Source organism: Pseudonaja textilis, chromosome 7 (assembly GCF_049901715.1).
Source record: "Pseudonaja textilis isolate UNSWEBS1 chromosome 7, rPseTex1.2, whole genome shotgun sequence".
Lineage (NCBI taxonomy): Eukaryota > Metazoa > Chordata > Lepidosauria > Squamata > Elapidae > Pseudonaja > Pseudonaja textilis.
In genome coordinates this window covers 57,728,575-57,747,286 of record NC_141996.1, presented here as the reverse complement: position 1 = coordinate 57,747,286, position 18,712 = coordinate 57,728,575, and the positions used below count along the sequence as shown (strand labels likewise).

Genomic DNA, 18,712 nt, shown 5'->3' with positions numbered 1-18,712 from the left:
TAGGAAAAAAACAAGACAAAGGTGGACATTAAATAACCAAATACTAAAAGATATATAATTTGTCCAGAAACTTAGAGAAGAATTAACATTATTCTTTAAGAAAAATAATAGACAACGTACATCAACACAGGACTTCTGGGACACTATGAAGGCATTTACCTGTGGGATCATAATATCCTATACAGCAAAAAAGAACAAGGAAAGATGGGCTCAACAAAATAATCTGCAGGAAACAATTAAAAAATTAGAGATTCAACCACAAAATATCAAATTAAAAGAACAATTGACTTTAACTAAACATAGACTTAATTCAGTAGAGCAGGAAGAAATGGTGAAAAATTTAAAGACAGTTAAACATTCTTTGAATAAGCAAATAAACTGGGAAGATGGCTCTCCTATAGGCTTAAGAGAGAATAAAAAGAACAATTTATCAACTACAGGTTGAACAATAGAAACACTATCGCACAATAGAAAGAAAGAAAAAGACTGTACATCAATACTTTGCAAATTTGTATAAAAAAGAGGAGGTAGATGAAGAACAGATAAGAGAATATCTGAGAGAGGAAGGAGGCCCATTAATAGCAGATCTGAAGGAAAACTTAACCAAAGATATAACCATAGTAGAATTGAATCAGACAATTAGGAACCAGAAAAGTAATAAAACACCAGGACCAGATGGTCTCCCAGGGGAATTCTATAAGGTGATGGAAGAACAACTAGGGCCACTGATGTTAGATATATATAATGAGGTTTTGATAGAAGCCAGGTTGCCAGAGTCATGGAGGGATGCACTTATTTCGCTGATCCCGAAGGAGCGCACAGATATCAGACTAATCCAAAATTATAGACCAATATCTCTACTGAATGCCGATTATAAAATATTTACTACTATAATAGCGAATAGATTGGAGAGATTCCTGAATGAATATATTCATTCAGACCAAAATGGATTTTTACCAAATAGACAAATTAGGAACAACGTAAGGGTAGTAATGGATATTTTGGAATATTATGATGCCCACCCAGAGAAACAAGTATCCCTTGTCGTTTTGGATGCTCAGAAAGCATTTGACAACTTGAACTAGCAATTTAGGACACAACAAATTTACAATATGAACCTAGGAACTAAATTTGAGAACATAATAACAACAATATACTCTACCCAAAAGGCAAATATTATAGTTAATGGTGGAAATTTCCAGGGCTTAGAAATAAGAAAAGGAGTTAGACGAGGCTGTCCTTTTTCTCCTCTGCTTTTTATATTGTCACTTGAGACCCTATTAAGACAAATTAGGCAAAATCCTGGAATAAAAGGACCAAGAGTTAGAAAGGAAGAATACAAATTGCAAGCTTTCGCGGATGATATGGTGTTTTTTATTGAAGATCCGATAGAGACAGGGAAGGAGATAATTAGCAAACTAGAAAGATATGGATAAGTGGCAGGTCTGAAAATTAATAGACAGAAAATGAAACTTTTAGCCAAAAATGTAACAGAATTACAAAAAATAGAATTAGAAAGGGCTATGGGACTACAAACAATAAAGAAAATTAAATATTTAGGTATATGGCTGACTGCACAATGCAAAACAATAAAGGAGAATAATTACAACAAATTACTACAACAAACAAAAAAAGATTTAGAACTATGGGCCAAATTGCAATTATCATTACTGGGAAGAATAGCAGCCATAAAAATGTCTATTTTACTGAAATTTTTATATTTATTCCAAACAATCCCTATCAGACTAGAGATTTTTTTTTAATGAACTCAATAAAATTATGGTGAAATTTATTTGGTTAGGTAAAAAACCCAGAATAAAGATAAAATCACTACAAGATATAAAAAGCAGTGGAGGATTTGGGCTTCCAAATTGGGAATTATAGTACAGGGTGGCAGCATTAATCTGGACAAAAGAATGGATTAATTTAACCAATAAAAGAATATTAAACTTGGAAGATCATGACCTGCAAAGAGGATAGCATGCCTTTTTGTAGGAAACAGGAACTAAAAAGCAACAGTATTTACATAGGCATTTAATTAGGGACTCTCTATTACAAAATTGAACCAAAATTGAAAATAGACATTATATGAAGATCCCAATCTGGCTATCTACGATGGAAGCCATGATTCACCCAAATAATCTAGATTTAGGTAAGATGACAAAATATAAAGATGTATTAGATGCAGAAGGAAATTTGAAATCAATGCAAGACCTCCAAAGACAAAGATACATATTGACTGGTGGGCATTTCTTCAGTTACAAAATAGATACAAAAAAGACATAAAAGATTTTGGAATATATTTGAAACCACAACAGTTAGATAAAATCTTAATAGGCCCAGACAAAAAAAAATTTTCAAAAATTTATAAGTATCTGTTGGAGATAGAATTGGAAGAAGAGATTGTTAAAGGATCATGAAAGCCTGGGCCCAAAATATTGGTCATAACATAAATTTGACAATGGGAAAGCATGTGGAATTGAAATTATAAATTAACGAAATCAGCTGCTTATAAAGAGAATGCTTACAAGATGTTTTACAGATGGTATCTGCCCCCTTCGAGATTAGCGAAGATGTATCCCAACATGAATCCGGCATGTTGGAAGTGCAAAAAGAAAAAAGGTACATTCTATCACATGTGCTGCCTGGAGACCCAAAAATATTGGTTAAAAATTAAACAATGGTTGCAAGAGATTATTAATGAGCCAATAGAACTAGAACTGGAATTATTTTTATTGGGGATATTCAAAAAGAATTTTGGGAGAAATATAAAATATATAGTATTACATATTCTAACTGTAGCCAGAATTGCTTATGCCCAGTGCTGGAAACATACATGTATACTGCCAGATGAATTGATTATTCAAAAAATAATGACTTGTGATGAGATGGATAAATTAACTCTGATGTTACAAGAGAAAGAGGAGACCGAGCATTATACGACTTGGGAAAATGGTATGACTGCATTAAGCAAAGACAGATAAATGGATGATGAAAAAATTAATGATAAGCAACATATAAACTGATGTTTACATTCACATACATTATATATATTTGTAAATAACCCACAAAATAGTAGTATAAGACGAATGCCACAAACTGTTGAAGTTAAGATATTTGTGCTCTTTATTTTTTTTAAAGTTATAAAAGATTAATAAAGTTTATAAAAAAATGTGCACCAACCATAAAATCTACTAAGAGATTTTAAAACACTCCATGGGAAGAAATAATTATTTTGCTAAGAATTGATGGTCTAGTATTTCAAAACCTTAGTAACTGCAAGGACTTCTCACTGATTGCTGTGCAGACACAGTATTCCCTGTTCTTCAACCTTCCATCTTTCTCCTTCAATAATTTTATAAAATAGGACTTAAGAACCCAGTTAGTTACAATAATTTGTCTAAGCCACCACTTAGCTAATGAAGTTATTCTGTGAATGGGGACCTGTAAGATTCAGATGCTTTACTAACCACTGAGGCTCCAGTAACTTTGAATGCTTTTATAGAGGCTAAATTAACATTATAACAATATCAACCATTTTTAAAGAATATACAAATTTGTAAGAGAATTTAGGTATCCTGTACTGTATTACAAAATGGCAATAGCCCTTAAATTTAGGGTTACCGTAGCAACTGGTCAAGTAAAAAGACACATAACCTAGATTCGAAGTTCTAGTTACTGCCCCCCTCCCCAAGGTTATGTGATTGTATTTTGGGCTCTCTGCAACTGGCCTGCATTTACGACTATATGTAGTATCCTGCAGTCATGTAACCGTGATTTAGAACATTTTTTGCTTGAAATGGGTTTTTACTTCCAGCTTCTGGCAAAGAATAGCTATTGTGGACAATGGATTCATTTTATGACCACTGCATTTAACCACCACCCCAAAAATCATAAAATTAGTGTCAAGACTCCAACTAAAGAACTCAAGTAAATCAGAACTCTGAGACTTGGCTCCTTCTCAAAGGTCTCCTTTAACAAGTATATCATATCGACACAGCTTCAATGGAAAACCAAATCTAAATCTTTCCCACCGTTAAAGTATAATTAAACTAGGAAATAACCCCATCCCTAAATGTCACAGGTCACCTTGGCCAATTGGGCTCTTCAGGCACTCCTTCCCCAACTTTATCTGTTGCCAGTAGAGATAACCCTGGTTTTCATGAGAAAGCGCTTTGTTGTGTCTAGTAATGCATTCCAATCTCCTTTCCCCCTTTTCCCCTCTTTGTGGCAGCTGAGAAACAGAAAGATGGCTGAGGCCAGGTTCAATTAGAAGACAGCCGCTCTCACCCCTAGTTAATGAGGAGTATGTGGAAAATAAATGCAGACATTAGTTTTTCCTTATCCACCCCTGCCACCATCCGGCTGACCTTTTGGCTTCTGGTGAATTTTCTCAGGGAATTTTCTGATCAGCCTGTCTGCTCTTACGTTTTGACACTTCACCCAAGTGGCTTCTGAAAGCCTTTACTAAATACTGTAACCTCCACTTCTACAATCTAGAATTCAGAATTTTGTTTGGGAACTTGTTTGGGAGAGTTTCCAAGGGGTCCTAAGAGCCTTCAGATTTTTGTGACCAGTCCATATTCCACGAGAGCACTTGGGTCCCTTCTAAGAAGTGCCAAGTTAATAGTGTCCAATGGACCACAAAAGCCTCTTTGTCCACATAGCCCACCTTTGTTTAGTGTTGTTGAGTTTTCTGGAGGTGTAGGTGCATGGTTGGAGGTTCTCCTCATTATTCCAGAGGAGGACTCTGGCTACATCACTGGCTTCTGCCCGAATTATGAATGGCTCCTTGGAGTTTGAGTGCTTTAGGAACAGTTTCTCCACAAATAGCCCTTTGAGACAACCCCCCTGTACAGGTGCTCATGCAGCACTTCATTTATGAGATGCATGAAGATCGCAGGGGCCCCTTGGAGTCCGAATGGCATTACTTTGAATTGGAAACTGCCTAGTGGGAAGTTAAAAGCAGTCTTCCACTCATCCCCCTCTTTGATCCTCACCCTGTAGTATGCCTCTCTCAGGTCTAGCTTGGCGAAGATCTTCCTTCTTTGCTAGATCGGCCAGCATGCCTTTCATTAGGTTGAGGGGTCCATGTTTCCCACAAACACACCATTTATCCCTCTAAAATCCATGCAGTCTCATTGTCCTGTCTTTTTCCTCTTTGAATAGCATGGAAGCAGCCACCCAGAATTTTGCCAGCTGGATGAAGCCACTGACTAGGTTTTTATTGCTGTACTCCCTTAGCTCCTTAATTTCCTTTGGGAACATTGAGTGCATTTTTGGTTTAAGGAGCTTTGTACCTGGTAGGATCTCAATTGCACAGTCGATGGGATGATAGGAGGTAGTATGTCATATTCTTTCTCGCTGAACACCTCCACTAGGTCTCACAATTCTTTGGGGATTAGCTGGGTTCCTGGTGGTTGTTCAGAAATGGCTTTAAGGAGCTCATTTCTTCAATTTCTGCCTAGTGCTTGACAGCTCCTCCCTTCTGGCTGCCTTGAGTAAGGGGAGGGCCTCTTCCTAGCCTCATTTTTCTCTCCCCCTTCCCATCAGATTGTCAGGCCGCACTTGTCTAGTCAGGAAAGTCCCAGAATCACTGTTTCTGTCATCTTTGGGACTATTATGAATCAGATGATCTCCCAATGTTAGCCCATCTCTAGCCGCACCAGCTCAGTGAACTGTGTTGCGGGGGAACCTCCTATCAGTGATCCATCGACTTGCTCGAACCTCAGGACTCGGAGCAGTCTCCTCGCTCTGATCCCTAGCTTCAGCACTATTGGTAGGATAATTATGTACCTAGTGCAGCCTGACTCTATTAGGGTGTCCACCTCTCCCTGGATTCCTGACTTTGGCACCATGATTTTTGCAGGATGGCTAAGGGGCCGATGGCTTCACTTACCATTCAGGTTGTTTTCCCCCTCATTGTCACTGTCATAGGGGGCAGATTGTTGGTCAGAGTTCCTCCTGCCTCACTTGAAAGGGGGGAGAGACCTTGATGGCTTGGAGCACCAAGCTCGACTTCTCCCGACCCTTCCACAGCAACTTTTTCGGCGTAGACGATGCAGCCAGGGTCACTTTTGGCTGGGGTGTTGGTGCAAGGCACTCAGCAGCTCGATGACTCTGCTGGTCAATCTGAATCACTTGACAGGGGTTCGGGCTAGTCAGTGGGCAGAGTGGCAACAGGTCAGCAACTGAACTGGTGATTCTCTTGTGCTTCAGTTCAGGTATGCTGTGCTTCTTGCAATGCTTGAGCTCAAGGTCCATTGCTATCGCCATCCAGTACCAGTCATGAATACGCTCAGGGACCCTTTGGCAAATGCAGACCTGTAGTAATTCTCAGTCCAGGCCTTCCTTAAAGTAGTAGACCAATAGTTGGCCTGGCTAATCTCTCGGCATGCCAGAATTCCCGCATATATTCCTTCACCAGTCGGCCCTTCTGCTTTAGATCTCAGATTTTGGCTTCTGCTTACAAGGCTTGGGACTCATCCTCAAAACTGGTTCTCAGCCCCACCATGAAGGCTTTGACGTTCCCCAACTCTGGCGCATCATGGAGTTTCATCACCCATTCTTCAGCTTCCCCCTCTAGGGGTTGACGGTCACGGCATTCACCATCGCCACGTCTGATTGGTAGGCTGGGGCATAGCAGTCCAGGTGGGTCCACACCTGGTTGAGGAAGAACCCCAATTTCTCTGGGTCTCTGTCAAATGTGACGTTCATGGGTGGCAGATCTGCTGGCAGTGGAGGAAGGACTGCCCAAGGGCCAGGGGAATAGCCTGGCCCTAGATAGTAAGGCCACAGTGGATACCCGTACCATCCAGGAGGCTGAGCTTGCCCCACCGAACCTGCTGCAGGTTGCTACCTTGGGAGTTCTGCCTTTGGCTTGGACTTGCTGCCCTGGCTGGTTGGGGAGGTGGGCTGGCCGCTCATGCCACCAGTGTTGGGCTCTGGCCCCGGCAGATGAGCAGCGGCTGAGCTGGCCAAGCTGCTGTCACCACAGATGATCCATTCGGCAGATTGGTTCCACTCCTTGGATCTCCATATAGTTGAACCTCTCCTTCAGCAGTTCTACCAATGGGCTGTGAAGGGCGGTCAGGTACTTCCATTCCTGTGTTCATCTCACTCAACGGTCCTCTTTGCTTCCCAACTCGAGAATGTGACCAGCAACTGAGGGAACCTCAAGGGAAATTCCACTTCAACGCCCTTTGACACACTTGCGCCTGGCACTTGGTAAAGGTCCTCAGTGGCTATGGCTTCCTCCCACATTGCTGGCTTCTCAGTCTTTTCCACATGGACCTTCGGTCTGGCTGCCAGTGAGAGGGGCTTCTCACCAGAGCGACTTGCATGCAACGTGACCCCGGCCAGAGCAGAGCTAGGTGTAGTTGTGACTTCCCCTGTGTTCTCCCTTTCTGAATTTCCCTGAGACTTTTCCACCCCTCTGGTGTTGTCGGAAGGGCGGTCAGGGATCAAGACCCCAGGACAGGTTTATGAGATTTTGGTTTAATGTCAAGGCTCTGACTAATGAACTCAAAGAAATCAGAACTCTGAGACTTGGCTCCTTCTCAAAGGTCATATCGGCACAGCTTCAATGGAAAACCAAATCTAAACCTTTCCCATGGTTAAAGTATAATTAAACTAGGGAAAAATCTCATCCCCCAGTGTCACAGGTCATGTTGGCCAATTAGGTTAATTGACGGACTCTTCAGGCACTTCTTCCCCAACCTTATCTGTTGCCGGTAGAGATGACCTTGGTTTTCATGAGATAGCTCTTTGTTGTGTCTAGTAATACATTCCAACCTCCTTACCCCCACTTTCCCCTCTGTGCGGCAACTGAGGAACAGAAAGATGGCTGAGGCCAGGTTCAATTAGAAGTTGACAATCAGCTTGTTCTTGATGGAAATCCCAAGCTCCATTACATTGTAAGTTGAGGACTATATAAAAAAAATGATGATTGTGCGATCCTGGAAATTTGTGTGCCTGCTAAGTTCTAAAAGTTGAATTGTTAAGAACTGGCATATTTCATGTTTTGAATGATTATTTTTTTGGAGACAGGAAAGACCAGGCAATATACTTCCAAATAACCAAGATTCAGTTTCTTGTTTAAGTTGTAGTAATTTTTCTGCCTGAGGTGAGACAATACTCCACCCTTCTATTTTTCTGGAAAAGTGTTAAGACATGTCTCTTAACCAAGAATATGCAATCATTGGTGTAACAGATGACTTGTGGGCATTCCCTCCATCTTTTTAACTTGTCCTTCTAACTGTGTCTTTTTAATTCTGCCTTTAAATTTTGTCTTTTGTATGAACAGAGCATTGTCTTACCTGAACGCTTCTTCTCATCATGATGATGGAGAATCCATAGCTGGGTTGACACATGCCATTCTGCCTGGAGACCGAGTCCATAATTTTAGCCACACCCCTTGTCAACTGTCACTTTCCCAGTTCACAACAAAGGCGCGGCATCTGAAGGACTCATTGGTGGTGCTGGCTCCTCCGGTGTTACTATGCTGGATGAAGGACTGCCTCCTAGGAAGGGAATGGATTCTCCATCGTCGTGATGCGAAGAAGCATTCAGGTAAGACAACGCTCTTTCTCCAGTATGATGATTGGAGAATCCATAGCTAGGACATACCAAAGCCTGGTGTACCTATGGGCGGGGATTGTGGTCCTGAGTCCCCCCAGCTTCATGTATTCGCTGAAGTACCCTCCTCCCAAAGACAGCCTCAGCAGAGGCAAAGGTGTCCAACTTATAGTGGCGTAGAAAGAGAGATGGTGAGGACCATGTCGCTGTCCTACAGATTTCCTCGATTGAAGCCTGTGTCGCTCATGCAGCTGTGCTGGCAGCACTTCGAGTCGAGTGAGCAGTCAATCATCTGGAGGCTGGAATTGACTGTGTCTCATAGGCCTTTGCAATACATGGCCTTATCCAAGGCCTATGGTCAATGAAGTGACCTTTGAACCCAGAGAGGAAGGTTGAAATGAGACAAACAGCGATTTGGATTTTCGGTGAGGCAAAGTCTGTCTTATGTACCTGCGTAAGGCCCATCCAGAGTGTGCCACCTCCATTCCAGCGGATGTGAAGAAGCTGGACAGAAATTGGGCAACACTATTTCCTGGGCCCGGTGGAACCAGGAGTTGATCATAGGGACGAAGGAGGAGTCCAGACGTAGAACCACCCTGTCTGCGTGGAAGGTGCAGAGTTCCTCTCTTACAGAGAGTGCAGCTAGTTCTGAAATTTGCCTGGCTGATGTGATGGTGACTAAAAGGGTGACTTTAAAGGACGAAAACCGCAGACTTGTAGACCTGAGAGGTTCGAAGGGTGGTAAGGTAAGGGCATGTAAAACCTTAGCTAAGTCCCAGGTTGGATACCTGTGAACAACACGTGGCTTTAAATTAGCCGCCCCCCTAAAAAAGAAGCGCATGATAGGATGGTGCGCTATGGAGTCTAAATCCCCATAAGTCAATACTGAAGAAGGCTGCTACTTGTCTTAGGATAGTATTGGGGCTAACCCTTTATCCAGACCCTCTTGCAAGAAGTCCAGAATCTGAGGGATGGAGACTGCTGTGGGATCCAGACCTGACTTAACACACCAACTATAGAGTGCCTTCCAAGTAGAATTGTAAATTCTGTTGGTGGAACACCTCCTGGAAGCCTGTATCGACTGAATCACCCTTCTTGAGAAGTTGTCCCTTGTCAAGAGCCACCTCTCAAGTGCCAGGTGGTCAGTTGGAGCCACTGAGGCTCCGGATGGACCAAGACACCCTGACTGAGAGATCCTGTCTTGAGGGATTCTCCAAGTCTGGGATACTGAGAGCCTGACAAGTCTGCAAACCATGGCTGTCTGGACCAATGGGGTGACATCAGCAAGAGCTCCGCCTGCTCCACGAGAAGTTTCTGGATTACTCCCTGTATGATGGGAAGAAGAGGGAAGGCATACAAGTCCCTGGGCCAAGGACAGCGGAGGGCGTTGACCCCCTCTGCACCCGGGGTTGGAAATTTCGTGAAGTATCTGGGCAGTTGTGAGTTCGTCGAGGTGGCAAATAAATCCAAGACTGGACAGCCGAACCTCTGACAGAGTTCCTGGAAGATGTTCGGGTGCAGTCGCCACTCGAGTGGTCCACCATGCTCTGGCTGAGAAAGTCTGCCTGCACATTTGCCAACCCCGAGACGTGTTCTGCCTTGATGGAACTCAGGTGAGTCTCTGCCCAGAGAAATAATTGGTCCACCTCGCACATGAGAGACATCGAATGGGTGCCCCCCTGGCGGTTAATATGCGCTTTGCAGCCACATTGTCTGTCAAAATCAATAGGTGTTGTCCCTCTACCATGGCTTTGAAGTGACGAAGGGCAAGGTGGATGGCTTGGAGCTCCAGCCAGTTGATGTTGTTGTTCAGGTCTGCCTGAGACCATTGTCCTTGAGCCAAATGCTGTTGGAGATGGGCCCCCCATCCAAAAAGGCTGGCATCTTCGGTGAAGGTCAGATGGCTGGGCTCCTTGAATAGTGTTCCCCTGACTATTGCTGGGGACATCCACCACCTGAGGGACCTGAGAGTCTCTAATGGGGACCCTGACCTTGGCTCTGGAATTGCTGCTCCCTTTCCTCTGGAATTGTAGGAGAGACCATTGCAGAGTCCTTGGGTGCGATCTGGCCCCTGGAACAATGGCTATGCAAGAGACCATCTTTCTCAGGAGTTGAGGGAGAACTAACAATGGAACCAAGCATTCCGTCCTGATTTGAGTGACCAAGGACTTGATGCTGTCCTGTCACTCCTGGGAAAAATAGACCTTGCACAACCTGGTGCCTATCACTGCTCCTAAAAGGAGCAGTCAAGTGGTTGGAACCAGGAGACTTTTCTGAAAGTTTATGGAGAATCCGTGTTCCTGAAGAACACAGATTGTAGTCTCTCGATCCTGCTGGGCAAGCTGCAATGAGGACGATTGGATGAGAATATTGTCCAGGTAGCACTAGAGACGCACAGGGATAAACCTGAGGTGCGTCGCAGTGCCGCCAGGATCTTTGTGAATGACCTGGGAGCTGAGGCTAAACCGAACAGTAGAGCTCTGTACTGGAAGTGAAGATCCGAGTAACAGAACCTGAGGTACTGTAGGTGCCGGGGATGGATGGGGATGTGGAGATAAGCCTCCATCAAATCGATCGATGACAGGAGGTCACCCTCTCTGATGCCGTCCAAGATTGACTGCAGAGAGTGCATCTTGAACCTCTTGTACATCAAGTGGACCTTTAACCTTTTGAGATCCAGAATTGCTCTCCATCCCCCCAAGGCCTTCAGAACGAGGAAGACAATCGAGTAGAATCCGTGCCCCCGTTGATCTTCTGGGACTAGCTCAATGGCCTGGATCTCCAGGAGGTGTTGGATCATCTTGTCCATGAGAGCTCTCTTGGTGGTGTTTCTGGAGAAGGAATTAGCAACACTGTCTGATTGGCAAAAGGAAGGCCGACCCCATAAGGCGAAGCCTGCCTATCACCTCTCCTAGTAACAGAGGACAAGACTTTATGCCTGTCCTTGTTCTCCGTTAGAAATGGGTTCAAGGCCTCTCCGAAGAGTCTCGAACCCATGTAGGGAGCAGAAGCCAACCTCCATTTGGTCTTTGCATCTGCCTGCCATTGGTGAAGCCACAAGAGCCTACGGGAGGTATTGTTAGAGGCGAGAGCCCTAGAGGAGAAACAGGCAGCATGCAATGAGGAATCAGCTGAAAACTCAGCTACTGCCACCAGTTTGTTAATGTCCTGGTGAATGCGTGTCTCCTCTGGGGAAACTCTCGCCTGTAACTCCTTAAATGAGAGTAAGAAGGTCCTTACAAAAAAAGGTGGCGGCTGTGGCTGCCTTAAGCGCCCAAGCATTGGCCAAGTGTGTACGTTGGAAATTCAATTCCGCCTTTCTATCCTCGGCCTTTAAGGCCTCAGCAATGTCCCCAGAGACCTCTGAGGGGAAACAGGAAAGGCCAGAGGATCATCCACTGAGGGTAACTCCAAGGTATCTGACAAGGAAGGAGCCATATTAAAGTGCCTCCTATCATTACTGCCTAGTTTGGGAAAAGTCGCAGGCTGGCTCCACTGCCTTTGAACAGCCTCAAGAAAAAACCTGGGACAGGGGATGTTCTCCTGTGAAATGACTGGTTCAGAGAACTCAGCCTTGTCTAACACTTGAGGACCCGAAGGTTCCACAGGTGTGGATAAAAAGATCCCAATTTGGGCAGTGGCCTTGGCTTTATGAAGGAGGGACCTGAACAGTGCTGGACGGAAGAGTCCAGTAAAAGGAGGCACATCAAGAACCATCTCAAGCTCATCATCAGAGAAACCTTGACTCAACTCCACCTCCCCTAATACAGAGGCTCTATCCCTGAACAAGTGACTGGGGATGCAGACCTATGTGGTTGCTCAGCCTCTCTAGCATACAAATAATGGTGAGGTTGCTGGGAATGTGTCTCAGAAGAGACAGAAGCAGCCCTGCAGGGTATTGGCCACACCTTGGGAGATAGCACGTGAAATGAGGACCTTAAGTTCCTCAGATAGTCCGGGCTCATGCCTCTCAGCTGGGGGAGACCTGCCAAAGTTGGAGTAAAGTTAGCTTCAGAGGCTAAAGATCTCTGCCTAAACTGGGGATCAGGGCCTACAGTTGCCCTACAGTCTAAGGGAAACTGCTCAATTTGAATCAAACTTTTTGTTGAAAATATAGAAAAATGTTCCCTATCACCCTCTGGTAACCAGCTCATAGGAACTGCAACACTAGTCTGCAAACTGGCTGTGGGGGAGGGGGGAACTGCTTCAGGCAAGGAAACAGCTGGCATACTTTCCTGCTGTTCTCTGGAAATTTGTTTCTCCAGAGCTCTCATTCTCCTGTCTGCATCTTTTTCTTCAGCTCTGGAAGGTTTTCTGGAGTGAAGGGCTTTCGCCTTGAGTTTTCCAACAGCCTCCTGGCTGGCTGATTTGCCTCTTCTGGAACTGGCTCTTTTGCTGGGAGGTGAAGAAGAAGAGGCTTCCTGCCCAGCCATGCTGTTGGCCGTCAGAAACTGATTCTCTTGACAGCACTTTAGCCCCTTCGTTGACTGCTGCTAAATGGGGCTAAAGAAGGCTGGGCTGTGGCAGCAAGCCAGCACACTGTCCCTGTAGCTCTAAGTCCGAAGCTGTCAGGAAAAAGGCAAAACTGACAGCAGAGGATGGCCAAGCCAAAGGAAGCTTCCAGATTAGTCTCCTTAACATAAGCGGTGCTAAAAAGACAAACCGCAAAAATCGTTAAAGCCGCTAAGCCGAAAAAAGAAAAAAACTTTTAAAAGGTGAGAAAACAGCTCATTAGCAGCTCATTAACAAAGCAGCGCCCTCCTGAGAGAAAGCAGCTTAAAGGAAGGAAAGCTACAGGAACTCTAAGGAACAACAAAAAAGGAAAAAAAGCTTTGGCAGCATTTTAAAGCGCTGCAAAAGCTAACCTGACAGCACAGAATGAACGAATTGAAGAATCCACACTTCTGTCTGGAGATTGAGGAGCCAATCAAGCCACAACCTCCTCAGGCAAGACCGAGTTGTGAACTGGGAAAGTGACAGTTGACAAGGGGTGTGGCTAAAATTATGGACTCACGTCTCCAGGCAGAATGGCATGTGTCAACCCAGCTATGGATTCTCCAATCGTTGTAGTGGAGAATATATTTTTAATCTATTTGGAGCCATTTCAAAAGTGAGATGGGCTATGTATAAAATAGGTAGGTAGGTAGGTGGGTGGGTGGATGACAGAGACAGATCTGTATAAAGATTTCATGCTAGTTGCTAATTTGTATTATTTAGACTTTTACAGATAAATTTGTTTGAACTGTATTCATAAGTTTTATGTTTTTTATTTTGAGATGTAACTTTTAAGAAAATTATTTTAAATATTATTAGGAGGAAAAGCTTTGTGTATTATGCCAAACTATGATAATGATCAAGCCATTTCATTTGTTAAACAGAATTTCCCCATTCCTTTTAGTACCAATAATCCTTATTTTCTCTGACAAATATTTTTTTTCAATTTTCACTGCATTGTGTTGCAAGTTACTATATGCTAACTGACAAAGTGACCTATATAGATCTATAAAATATAGATCTATATTTTACACCAGAATACTTTTTTTAATACACTGGCAAATTTTATGATAAAAACCTTTACTTTTAATTTCCAGTCCAAAGAAAAACAGTTGAATTCTGCAAGTTGTAATATAATCATTAGAAGTGAATTTTAAATGAGGAGAGAGCTCTTGTTAACTTACCAATTCCATAAAGCATTAACTGAAACATCCCAGAATGAAGGTCTACAAATATGTGTAAGCATTCAGATCGCCCGCAAGGCTCCAGAATAGGAATAACAAGTGTGGGGAGAGCTGTTTCTATAAAAGCTAAAGAATTGAGAATTCATGAGATGAGATGGAACTTTGACTATAGAAATTTCTAGATTAAATGCAACTTTGGACATCTTCAAGCTTCAATCACAAGAAAATAATCAAAACAAATCCTGTTTCAATAGAACTATTTTAGTAAAATTACATTCAATTTAGAGCATCAATAAAATTGTATTTTCAAAGAATGTTATTTTGCTACCAACATTTCTTTTACTGTTTCTACATATAAAAATTGAATGGAAAATAATGCCTCCATCCATAACTTTAGTCTAAGTGAGGGTATTTTAATAAACAAATCTTAAAAACAATCCTTAAAATGTTACCGATATTTACTTCTCCATATAATTGCAACCATTTGCTATATACTTCTGCCAAAGATTGGCAAGCTTCTTAAACCCATCATGAAAGAACTTTACATCTTCTCTATTCAATCATGTCCTGACACTCCTCTTCTTTGTCATCTGAGTCAGATATAGCTGCAAAGGTATACTTTCACGTTCGGAAAAAGTAGTAATTTCATGATACCAATTATGAACTGTATGGAAGAGGGAGTAAGATGATGAGATTCAACTTTGAAGTTGACTCTTCGGTGGCTTGATAGCTGTAATGCCTATTCTATTGCGCATAATTTCCTTCTTTGCTTCTGAAGTCTGCTGAATCATTGTTTCAAAGTTTTGAGTATTACAATGTACCACTGAATAGTGATATCAGATTCAAAGGAATCATGTGACTAACACAAACTTCATCCCCAACGTACAACCATGAATTTTGCTGCCAAAGCTAGAAAATTGAATCCCACCCACCCAGGCAAAGTCTTGTAATGATATTCCAGGGAATAACAGTTCATTTCTGCATCATAACGATGACCCCATGCTTCACTATCCATCCCAATACTATGAAAAAAAATTACTCACCTTCATTTTTGTAGTGTAACAAGTAGTGCTGGCAAATATCAACTCTAGAAATTTTCACCTTTGCCATTGGCATGTGAGGAACCCACCTTGCATAAACAGTCCTATGAAATGCCAAGCTTGACAGCAATTTATCTTTTAAGATCACCCAACTGTTAATCATTTCCCCAACTGTTCTCACATGAAAGTTGTTACTGTATTACAGGTCATCAACTTTAGTCTTGATCACATAAGCCAGTTCTTACTGCATCAGCATCCTTACATGTTTTGGCCCAGCAATGTACAATATACATTTCAACACAAACTTTACCATAAGCAACATGAATTCCACAGTGAATTTCAACTGCAGCAAGTTCTTTGGCAATTAGAAATTCAATCTGGTGTGCTGCTTAAAGTATTTTCAAGAAACAAGTTTTCATCGTAGGCTACAATTTCATAATCAGTAACACAATCTTCTTCCACAGCAAATTCCCTCAATTGAAGTGAAATATAAGATAATAAAGAAGCTTCTAGTGCATCAATGTTGCCATCTAGTTATTTATTATATCTGAGGCATTATTTTTCATTCAATCCTTCTGGAATATTTTTGTTCATTAACATAGATTAAATGATTAAAACAGTTTAAGCTATATGTTATAGGTCCATAAATGAATATTAGTGACCCAAACCATCTAGATAACTAGATGCAGGAGGGAGCATAGAAGAAACTCAGCTTGTTGTATGAAACAAGTAAGCACAAACCCTGATTCCAGTAATAGATTTTAATCAAAATACTTCATTTTAAAGAAAAAAAGCATTACATGAGTAATAATAATAAAGTAATCTCTCTTATTCTCTATAATCCATCCCAAAACACCTCTGAAAAGGTTAGCAAACTTGCCTAAATGGAAAGGACTTGGATGTATGAGCCTGAAGGGATCACCCAAAATCAGATTTAGGTAACTTTTAGTACAATAATTTAATGTATGCCCTTCATGAATAAGCACATTAAAATAAATATAACAATAGCTAAAAATATTTTAAACCCTGAAAATGTGTGTTAGGTGATAAAAATTTGTAAAGAATTCAAAACCAATTCAAAAAGATATAAGAAATAACCTCTAGCATAAAAATACTAAACAATATTCATATCATTTCATTTTTCTCATTAAAATGCCGACAATTTGTTAAAATATCAAAATCCCAATTTTAAAATTCTTTAATTGCTTCTCTATTATTCAAGGCAAAGGTTGCCAAAAAAAAAAAAAGCTTTCAGACATTTTAAAATTATTTTTAATTAAAATAATTTAATTAAATAATTAAAATTATTATGGTTATTATGATTACTGTATTATCATTTGAGCCAGAAGCAAATTGGCAGAGTAATTTCATTTACTTCAGGATCTAGTCTTTTATCTTGAAGTAAGATAAGAAAGGATTATAGAGATACAGCCACATACAATTGTCACTGGTGTTGTAGTTCTTAAGAATGGCCTTCAATTCCTGGAGTTTCTGGTGTGCTCTTGCATGGACACTGTCTATTAGAAGCTTCTCTACTGACAAATGGTCTATCTACAAAAATCAAAGTAAAATCAGTTATTAAAAAACAAAACTTTCTGAAAAGTTTGCAGTTATAAGGGACTATTGTGCAGCAGTTCAAGCACTGGTATTATGATTTAGTTTCATCTAAATTAAGTAGCAGGTCCATTGTAAATGTCTTTTAAAATCTTAGCTTAAATCAAGCAAGTTTTTTTTTAATTTAATTACTGATACAGTGCAGGTAATGGAACAAGAGTATCTGTCCATGTCAGAACTCTTTTTATATATTTTATATAAATGTTTATATTTCATACTATAAATTTTACAATGTATAAATGTTTCCAGTCCTGCAAATCATTTTGCAAAATAATTTTACATTTCTAAATTGCCACCATTTAAAAGCCTTTAAAGGGGGGGCGGGGTTTGTAACACCTTTTTTGTATTTCAATATTTACTTTTTTCTATTTTCTTTATATCCCAATATTTTAACAATAAACATATGGGTTAAAAAAGATATTTTTAAACTGAGACAACTTAAACTGAAGAGATTTACCTTCATAGCTCTCTCAATTAGTTTAGAATCACATGCTGGCAGGGGAGGTTCATGAAAAATTTGCAAAGGCTTTGATACATCATTCTCATCAATCTTAATGGTAACTTTATGAAGAGATGCTGTTCCAGTTTTTCTCCCAACAATTTGTTGGCTAATAAAGAAATACTATGTTAAATAAAAATCTATTTTTGTAGAACATTCAGATCAATTAGTAAAAATATTATTTCTATATTAAACAAGAATGTAACTGTTTTCTGTATAAAGTTCAAGAAACGCTTTCAAACTTTTCTAAGAGGCACACAATCACAACCTTAAAAATTCTTTGTTGTTTCAAATTCTTGACAATTGTGCTTAATATACCATGTTCAGCTTTGCTGTTCACTTTTGCTCATTGCTTTCCACTAATAGACCCACTGTAACTGTATATAAGGCTCATTTAACTACCTCAGGGATCAATATCACAAAAGCATTGATTAAAGGAATGGTTTGAGTCAAATAAGTTGTAAAAGTCATTTAAAGACCTATGACTGTGTGTTACTGTTTATTACTGTTTAGGTTTGTGGCCTAAAACTCTCATGTATTCTTACTGGCAAGTGAACAAGCAGCCTGAACTCCAAGATTAATCTCAGATCATGAGCTGGCTACATGGGTTTTAAAAAAATGTTATCTGTCCTCTAAGCCCTAAACAAGGGACGAAGCCAATACCAATATTTTACATTCAACACAAAACACGAAGAACAAATATAATGGAAAACATTAATGTCTTTTTTAAATTTCAGATATGTATGCTGCCCTGGAAATACCATACCATATTCATATATCTCTAAAGACAACTTCTCATTGTATATAATACTATTAAATATTCACATTTATATATTCAAGTAGCTGTGATTAGTGGTCCTAACTTCTTAAATAAAAGCCAACCATTAAATAAATGCACAGAAACAGAAACTGCATTTCCATTTCACCAATACAGATAGTTGCAACTTCTCACTTTGATCTACACTGAATATATATACATACATACATACATACACACATACACACACACAAAGACCTCAATGACAAGAAATTTGACTCATAAAATTGCACCAACTGCAAAGATTAGGAAGATTTTGTAGATTTCAAATGTGTGCCTATTTAATTATATAATCTAGCTTTTATTTTTTATATTTTTTATATTTATTTAATTATATAGTCTAGATTTTCTAGGGCATGCATTTCCAAAAGCAATAATACTGTACTGTGAAATCTTTGCCTATGGAAGAGAACTTGACTATTGTAACTACCCTAGCATCTGTTTTAGAAGTTGTGACTCTAAAGTATCCTCATTAATATAACTTAAT

General features: G+C 40.6%; 1 protein-coding gene across 6 annotated transcripts in view; it reads right to left on the bottom strand.

Annotated features, from left to right (window-relative positions):
* The window catches only part of MED14 (mediator complex subunit 14), a 105,721-nt gene that overhangs the window by 68,214 nt on the left and 18,795 nt on the right, over positions 1 to 18,712 (bottom strand). For all 6 annotated transcript variants that reach the window (XM_026713682.2, XM_087937748.1, XM_087937749.1 and 3 more), the window contains exons 9-11: positions 17,367 to 17,517; positions 16,735 to 16,846; positions 14,256 to 14,381 (exon numbers count right to left, since the gene is read on the bottom strand). In XM_026713682.2, the coding sequence (XP_026569467.1) occupies positions 14,256 to 14,381; positions 16,735 to 16,846; positions 17,367 to 17,517 (389 nt within the window). The remainder of the gene's footprint in view (positions 1 to 14,255; positions 14,382 to 16,734; positions 16,847 to 17,366; positions 17,518 to 18,712) is intronic.